Genomic DNA, 9,644 nt, shown 5'->3' with positions numbered 1-9,644 from the left:
CTAATAGTTGTCGAGACATTTTACTCAAAGCTACAAATGCCAACCTTACTGTAAAACTAGAGGAAGAGTCAGGGGATGCCTCAAGTTATGAGAATTTATTGTCTGGAAACTTTTAATGTGTGTTTAAAATTTGATGGCCATTCATCTCATAGTTACTGCGATATTTCACTCTGAATGAAAGTAACCTGTTAGACTGACAGACACACCTACAAAGAGCCATGCTGCTAGAAAGGCTTGAAAAAGGCTGTAACAGAGAATATATTTACATTTATGTACCATCAATATCTGAAAAAAGCCATGCAACTTCAAGTGTATTCTAATAAATTATTTTTGCTTCTCTCTGGCAGAATGCGGGAACGGGGTCCTTGCATTTGTGGAGTAGGTGTGTGGAGTCTACTGCTGTCCCTCTGTCTGGCCTCCCTCACACAGGCACACAGGAGTCACACAGGTAGGTTGATGTATGCCTATTCATGTGTGTGATTGTGTACAACAGTGTTGTAGTCAAGACCACTAAACCGAGAGAAAATCATGTCCAAGATCACTGTCAATCCCACAGCCTACTGCGTGACATGCTTACAATAAAATGTGGAACATGCAAACCATAGGCACGCCTCAAATTGATCTGAACGATCCACATTTCCATAAAAACACTCACAGAAAACAAATGAAGATTCCTTTTCATTCTCCCTTTTATTGCCACACTGTATGTAAAAGTACACCATGAGAAATTACTCAAAAGGCATTGCTGAGGTAAATTTTAAGTCTTTACTCTCCTTAACATTCTTTTTTTGCAAGTTAATGATATCCCCGTAGTTGTGGTCTTAACTGGTCTTGAAAAAAAAAATAAAATAAAATAAAATCTCTTTTTAAATGAGACCGAGATGAGACAGAGTAAAAATGCGGTCGAATCTGAGACAAGACCTTCAAAAAGTAGTCTTGAGACCAAAACCATGTCAACCTCTACAACATTGCCGTACAGTACACATTCCTGTCACTTGGTCAGTGTTTGTGCACTGCATTCACGGTATTGGCTCTATCATGGATTACCACTGCAGGCAGCCTCTGCAGCCAATTTCTTTACACGTGTTGTAAAGTTGGAGTGAATAGGCCGTGTGCCACCCGAGGGAATGCAGAGGTCGGATTCACAATGAATTACGAGGCCATGGAGGCCGCTTGCCAGGAAGAACACACAAAAAGTTCTTTAATAAAAGGACGGGGAAAACGAGCGATTCAACAAGAGAGGTCTTCCAGGTTCAGGGGCTGTCACGTCTTCGCAGTTCCCATCAGATTGGGGCGTCTTTCCAAAATGCCTGTAGGTTACAGCACATGTAGCGAGCAGTGAGCCTTATGGATTAGGAATCCCTGGCTGCGTGATACCCCTCCCATGTGAGCCAAGTAGCTGAGTCACTAGCATGATTGAGCCCAGAGGCATCTTCCTGCTTTCCAGTTCATTTCTCGTGTGAAGGTTGGGTACCGTCGCCTCTCTGCTTTACAAAGATCACCTGTGTGTGACACTGAAAATTACCTTCCTATGGGGAAAAAAGCTTTAATAGAGAGCGCGGCGTACCTGCTACCTGTGTATGAATAAGAGCTTTTTATGTGCCTGAGGTCATGCTGTTCACTTCCATGCATTTGTGGGGCGGAAATGTGAATATGATCTCCTTTGTGAACCTCTGTGAAGCTTTTAGTGTTTAGAATTCGTTGAAAATGTGTCGGAGAGGTGAAACTCCATGCTCATTTTACTGGGTGTACTTTTGTATTGAATTTCATTATGAAGTGTTAATTTTGTTGCTGTGGACGGACAGACAGACAGATAGACAGATAGACAGACAGACAGATAGACAGATAGACAGATAGATAGATAGATAGATACTACACTATGTAAAGAATAAACTACACAAAATGCACAATGAATATACTTAATTACTGATACTACAACAAAATAGAAACATTAATAACATACTCCATGCATCTGACATATGTGCAAAACTGAAAAGTGTTTTAAGTTTTTAACCCATTGAAAGCTGGATCTACATCCATTTTCTTGTGCTGCTTTTAGACACCTTTTACAAGCTATTTAACCTTTTGAAAACTGAGCAAATTGGTTTGATTTGGGAAAAGAGGCAATGACCAACATGGCAAGAAATGTCACACAAATTGCAAGAAATTAGGTAGAAAAGTTAGGTGGAAGGGGGAGATTATTAGAAAATAATCCAAAAATATATGATTCATAATAATTCTATATTTCAAATTCTGTTAAGAATGATAAATATGATAATATAAGAAAATATAATATGAGAAAATAATACAAGTATAATAAAATATGCAAAACACTTTTTTTTACAGCACTTTTTCATGGTCATTTTCTTGCTTGTTTCTGGTTTTTCCTTCTTTTTGGGGGGCTTATTAAAGGGTAATTTTTCCCCAACTTTTTTACTAATATTTTTGCTCATTTTTCAGTCATTTCTTGTTACCTTGATTGTTGCCTTCCCCCTATGTTTTTGGAAGAAATCCAGCCAATTTGCTCAGGTTTCAGGGGATTAAATGCAATGAGGTCGAGCAGGAGTGTAAAGATTGTCAAATTCATCATGTGCAAAGTTACTAAGGGAACAAGACAGAGCTCAGCGCACAAGAAGACATACGTAAGCTAGGAAAGTAAATAAAATACTCAATTCAAGATAAAAACAAACTTGTTATATAAAGTAAGATTATTCCTTTTAGTTTTTGAGCACGTTAGCAAACCTGATGGTTTGTGTTTTTGTTCACTGGCATATGATAAATATGCTTTGCTCTTTCCATATTGAAATGTGCTTTTAATGTGCTAAATGTCTAACCAGTGTCAAGACGGTCTTACTGTTTCCCTTTTTAAATAACAATTACAGATGGACGCCATCTACTGATATGGAGAGTTATTTCCTTTCACTCAGGCCTAGAACATATGTGCTGGTTGGCCACTGGCTAAAGTCTTTGCAGTGTGTTTATGTACAACTTTTTGGCTGAGTCACAGGTGACGAGAGGTGACGCAACAGCTGGCTTTCATCGCCACCAGCTCTTTGATGTCAGTTTGTCTGGGTCTTAAGGCATTTTTGAACCAAACTGTTCTGAGGACTCCTTGAGGGGAACTGCCCACTGGGGAGCTCCCTCGAGATCTACATACCTTCAAGCACTGCTGTGAAGAACTGTAAGCCAGCTGGTCTTTGGTATAAAATGCACTTTTTCTCTGTGTCACAATAGCGTTGTATTTCCACTATCACATATATGCTCAGTAATTCCCGAATTCATGCACTGCCAGCAAATTTGTCTGTGTTTTCTTCAGTATGAGCTGTTGTTTTTGTTTTGTGCTGTTTCTGCGGTTTACATGGCTAACAGGTCTTTAAAAATGGTAATTGCTGGTGCTGCACTGGCTGTGTTCAACCAGTGAATGTACATGAATGTCACTCATGGTTCCTCTTATGCTGGGAGAGTACCCACTCTGAACTGGGACCTAAAAAAGTCCCTTAAAAATGGTGCTCCAAGAACTACCATCATTCCTTGGTCTTGCGGTATGGACACAAGAACAAAGGGGGGTTCTTAGAACAGTGACAGTTCCTCCAGTCCAAATATGCCCCTCGCTACATGAAGTGCTATCAAGACTAGACTAAATTCCATATTCATGAAACTTACACTCAGTGTCCACATTATTTGGTACACTGGATTGAGTCTGATGCAGTCAAATACAACTGTTCTTTGTCTTTTTAATGTTGGCTACCGTGTAATGCTTTTTTTTAACACTATCATAGAGATGTTATTTGAACAGTATTTTTTAACATGTATGTAAATAGGGAGGACAGAAAAATAGAAACACCTCTCAAGCTAATGTAGCTTATATCCATTTATTGTAAATTAAGAAAAGAAGTTTGAATTAAATCTGTTTTGGGGGCCAGTGGAGGTGTGATTACATTTCACTAAAATAAATTTTAAATATTTTATGATCTATTTAATGTCTGTGGGGGTGAATAAAAATCAATCTGTCTATTGATAAATTAAAAAAAACCCACGTCCATAAAATAGGCTCCAAAGATGTAGATCTTTGGGGCCAAAGACTAGCTGTGTTACAGACATGGTCAGTAAGCCAGCAAATTTTATTTAAACCTTGCTCCTCCAGGCTCATGAAGCAAAAAAAAGAGAAAAAAACGCCCCAAAAAACAGGAAAAACATGGGATGGGACATGACTAACATGCTAAAATCCTTATCTCACCAAAATAAGTAATGGACGATGACGAAATCACCTGAGGTAACAACCAAGAAGTGATGATAGTGGATCTTGTCTTTGGTTTGACTACGTATGAAAGGCAGTGATGGCTTGAAAATGTTAAGCTCTGCCTTTGGCTTTCATGTTGTGATAAAGTGGCGTGCGCCAGCTGCCCTTCATCTGAACTGGCTGTCTTTGTTATTGTTGTTACTGCGTGTCTTACATCACTAATGTCAAAGATATCTATACTGCAGTCGGTGTATTGTGTCTCAACATCTGCCGTGTGCGGAGGTTCCATTAGCGGACGACTGAAAATGAAAATGATTGATGAGTCTGAGTTTCTCCTTTAATTCTTTCAAAAAGAATGCAGCTTCTCAGACAGTTTGTGAGTGAGTCCTTTGGCCTTCTTTGCGGAAATGTTATCACTTCTCAGAGACTACAAGGTTTTTTGTGTGAGTTTATGTGTGTACAGTAAGTGTGTGTGTCCTTGCTGTAATACGAGTACCTATAACCATGGCTCTTTGTGTGTGTGCTGTTTCTGTTTGTGTGTAAGATTGACTCTGCCGGCTGCCAGGCATTATCTCCTCCTCTCAAAGAGATTTTTGACAAGGCAAGGGCAAACATTTTCATAAATGGGAGAGTGGTGAAAAGACAGAAAGAGGACGGAGATGCTCTCTTATTGTGGAGCATCACTGGGCTTTCAGCGAAGTGCTGAGGTCTGCACAGCTCAACAAAAACACTAACACCATCGGGTGAAGGCACATGAATGGCAAAGTCACAAGATAAGAAGTCGAGCAGTCTTGGCTGTGTCGTTGAAGATTCTGTCATTGTTATTTCATTGTACCATCCTCTAAAATAGTGGCAGTAATGGTGGCGTCAGTATTTTAGTCTAACACCATTGTAAGTGTGCGTGTGTGTGTGTGTGTGTGTGTGTGTGTGTGGATTGGGCATGTGTACCGCCTGTGTGCTCCTGTTAATGAGTGATTGATTGTAGAATAAGTTGTAATCAGGGAGTTTAAGCGTTATCCAGTTGCAGGTTTGTCTGAGTGGGGAAAATTAGACAAGTAATCAGATAATTGCTAAATACAATCCCTTAGGTCACTACGAGGTTGATGCTCTCACACATACAGTACACACACATACTGCCTCTGTGTCTTACCCACATAGACATACACACATACTGTAGTTTGCATATAAAGAACATTTGAATCAATTTTTACTGTGCTGAGGAAATGGCTCGACACATTAAATTCAGCTCTAACGAAAATGGCAGCCTACTGCATGATGGTTGCTGCAATTACATCCTCTTTTCCTGCATGCATCTTAAAAGGCATACAATGCAGGCTTTTTGGAAAAGAAACAATGTATAGACTCAGAAAAAAATCTATCAACAATTATAACCCACTAGAAGTGTGTGGTGGTGTATTTATTTGCAGAGACTAAGCCCTATGCCTGTATTTTCATATTCTTATTTTGCTGTGCATGTTTCTTGGCTGCAACGTTTTGGGCAACAGTGTGTAGGCCGCAGACGATAACCGTGCACAGGTAAGGTAGAGACTTTATAAAAATGTAGTGACCAGGTGATAGCAACATACATCCAAGAGGAAGCCAGAAAAATGCAAATATAGTGAGGCAAAGAGCCAAATGGACAAAATTTGTCCAAAACAACAGTGAATCTGGGGTTGGCTGTCAATTTTGGTGGTAACTACTGAAAGAGAGGGTGAGGATGAAGAGTGCTGCAGTTTTGACCTGTGTTTCTGAGTTTTGTTTATTCAGGTATAGCATAGCAGGTAACACCTTGTAACACACCCAGTGTGTGAATGGGTGAATGTAACATGTAGTATAAAAGCGCTTTGAGGGGCTGGAAGACTAGAGAGGCGCTGTGCACATGTATTTAACACATGTCCGCCCCTGTAGCAATTCATGAGACTTTTGCAGCTGCAGGTGTCTACTTGACAGAAGACATCAATCTGAGTTTGGTTTGTGTTTGTTGACCAGGTGTTGTCTCTGTACAAGAGGTGAAGCCATGTGAGTCGAGGTCTGCTTTAGCTAACGCTAATTTTTTTTTCTTTCCATTTCGCCCTGCCCAAATGTGTGTATGTGTGTTCTTGCCACCAGCTCAAGAGAGAGCATGTGCTGACAAGACAACTGTGACGACCTTAGGAGGAAAGTCGAGGAAGCTGAGAAGTGGCAAAAGAAGCCTCAGCATGTGTGTGCGTACGCGTGCATGCGTTTGTTTGAATGTGTGCGCATGCTTGCCCAGCTTCTGCTCACCTTTTATTCTCCAGATTTTTATCTCTCAAGCCAGAACAGAAAAAGATGCCTCTTCTTTGCCATCGGTGCCTCTCCATCTGTTAAACCATCCATCCTCCTGTCTTTTTCTCTTATTCACATGCTTTATCATACACATCACTACAGGACTGTGTGAAAATTGCAGGCTTTATACTCAGACCACAGAGCTCTAACACTCTTAGTGGACTACAGATTTCCTGCAATGAAGAGATCTTATTTGCAGATAAAGTCTTAGCCTTGGTTAAAACGTTTCACTGGCTTTGCCAATAGTCTCAAAGAAATGGCTTGGCTTGGATTTTGAAGTAAAGCGTAACGGCGATTATGCTGATCACTTCACCACACACTGTCGAGTCATTGATTCTCAGTCTATAGGCTGCAATCTCCATACATCACCACTGATTAGAGATTACCAAGAATTTAACTTAGTCTGAAAGGCATTCTTTCTGCCAAGAAGGGGGAATAGAGACGTAAGGACAAAGATATGTGTAGGCATGCTAAGATGCATGTGCTAAACCACTCTCACACACTCAGAGAGACATGAGTATTCAGCCAGGAACACACACATGCCTGCAGTAAATGCACAAGGAAAGAAACACACAAACACGTGCACACATGCATACATGCATGCACACTCAAAGAGGCTCTCTAATGTGATGTGTGGAGACAGGCTGTCTGCCCTCCTTAAAGGCTGCTCCACGGTAAAACTGCACTCCATGCTCAGCCTACAACACGCCTCCATATGGCTTGTGAAAAATTCAAGCTGAAAATTACAAATGTGAAATTTTTCATGCCGACAAACATCCCAGCATTTCCTACCACTTTTAATTCACTGGTCAAGAGATGCAGAGAGTGTTTTTAGGTGTGTGTGTGTGTGTGTGTGTGTGTGAGAGAGAGAGAGAGAGAGAGAGAAGGAGAGAGACACCAAATGATTGAAATCAATGAATTATATATGGATAATCAATATAGCAAATTACAGCTATTGCAATTCTTCATAGATAAACCAACTCAGTATCCCGAGGAATTCCGTTCATATTGCACCTCACAATTTATGTCAAATTAATATTTTGTGTGAAGCAGAGAGCTCTTTATGTAGCAAGGCAGAAAGTAAGGGTGAGCGATAGGTGTGTAGCACATCCAAGTTTCATTCAAGACACTGGAGTTAATTAATGTTTACTGTTCTATTAATGGAAATAAAATTAAAAAGATAATATTCCCACATCCAACTCTCTCAGATGTGTTGGAAAGTATCACTTGTGTGAGTATTTTACAAAAATACTCTTGACGAAGGTCCAGAGGAACTGGAATATTAGAATAACCAATAAATTGTGACACTGAACAAGATTAGTGTGCGGGATCTTTTTTTTTTTCTCAAGACTTTCTACTAATAGTAACCATCATCTTTTGGGAAACAGAATCACAATATTGACAAAAGTGAAGAGAAAACATTGATGTTTTTGTCATGACAGATGGGATAAAATAGCACTGAATTGTCATGTTTAATTTTGCAGTACTGAGGATGAGCGTTTTCTCTCTTTTGCTGCGGACATTTCAATTGTTCTGCTTTTTTTTGTCAATTTAGCATTTTACCATTTCATGGCTGTGACATTTGAATATTGACACACATCCTTATGTTACTGAGTGTTTGTGTGTGCTTAAAAATGGTCAGACTCTGCATGCTGATAATACACACTATTTCATCTCAAAGGTGTCTAGTGCTCATCATCAGGCAGTAAATTCATACAGTCTTGTGTGTCATTGATTCCATGATTTAAAAACAAGTATTTGTTGCCTTCAGACAATATAAAGATCAGTGATTGCTATTCACACAACAAAGTATTCATATGAACAAATAGAGCAGAAACTGGCGTTACTGAGTTTCATCAACCTCCATATAATATGAAGAGCACAACAAGTCCCAGTAAAATGGCAGTTAGAGCAGAAGTCAAGCGGAGTACAATGGAGAGAGGGATTTGATTTGGTCAGTTAAAATGGGTGTGACATTGACAACATGGAGTCTTTTTGAAACAACATTTGTCACGGGATACCACCTGCTATTGCATTTCAGGGGACATTTTGCCACCAGCTATCAAAACACAAACACCTTAGACCCATAATATCTCTGCTAGCTACCACAAACCACAAGCTAACAATGTCAAGTGGTGTTTTATAAAAAGGCCTTTTGGCTCTTTAGTTATGAAGCAAACACATATACACACTTAGATGTGCAGACCCAATTAGGCGAAGATATAAAATACCAACCACGTGTTGGATTTTACAGTGGCAATATGTTACCTAGGTTGTTGTATTTGCGACAGAGTTCAAGGTCAAAAAGAAAGTTATCAAAAACATGGATAGTGCAGTCAAAGTTCTGACTCATGACAACAAGCACCTGAGGGCAGAAGAGCTGTCCATTTCACTGTCATGTTGAAATGACCACAGACGTTTTCAGCCTTTTTTACCACAATAAATCGTGACAACTTCACTCCCCTTTGATATAGAGGCAAGATATTATGGTCAATAAGAGAGAACAGAGCAGCAATACGTAGTAAAAAACAACACCCTGACCCAAAAACTGGCCATCTACAAACGCACACAATTAACAGTTAACAACCTTTTAAACAGGGGCACGGCAGCCCAGCAGATACCCCAAAACCCCTTGAAAAGGCACTTGTACTCACCAGTTTGAATGGTTCTGACTCTGACTCCGAATGGTTAGGCCTGCAACTGAAAATATGTAAATATTAGTTATCTAATGCTAGGAACTGACAGCATTTACTAGGCTGTTAGTTAGCTTACCATAATTATTCATGGAGACTTTAATTTAGTAGTAGCCCATAACTTAACCTACATAATACATGTATGCCTTGTCTTAAAATCTACATCTTACACAAAAAACCTAATTCTACAATTACACAATACCTAATGCTAATGACTATTTAAACCAACGTTATCTAACCAGCTCATAAGCTTAGCTTACCTGCTGCATGTTTGTTGACACACTGAGGGCAGCGGCGAAGGGGCTTACCCGTGGGCTAGTGACTGTCTGTTGAAAAAAACAAAAATCAAATTTATAGAAGTTTGCAACCTTCTCCTCCTGTTCTTTTCTCATCTGTCCTTTCTT

The 9,644-nt window shown here is 39.7% G+C and overlaps 1 protein-coding gene across 1 annotated transcript in view; it reads left to right on the top strand.

Annotated features, from left to right (window-relative positions):
• The first annotated feature begins 348 nt into the window (after window positions 1-348).
• LOC121947294 (chemokine-like protein TAFA-2) overlaps window positions 349-9,644 on the top strand; it is a 55,679-nt gene continuing 46,383 nt past the window's right edge. Inside the window, exon 1 of the mRNA XM_042492276.1 lies at window positions 349-448. Within this exon, the coding sequence (XP_042348210.1) occupies window positions 349-448 (100 nt within the window). The remainder of the gene's footprint in view (window positions 449-9,644) is intronic.

Source organism: Plectropomus leopardus, chromosome 8 (assembly GCF_008729295.1).
Source record: "Plectropomus leopardus isolate mb chromosome 8, YSFRI_Pleo_2.0, whole genome shotgun sequence".
Classification (NCBI taxonomy): Eukaryota; Metazoa; Chordata; class Actinopteri; order Perciformes; family Serranidae; genus Plectropomus; species Plectropomus leopardus.
This window is presented reverse-complemented; position numbering and strand designations above follow the sequence as displayed.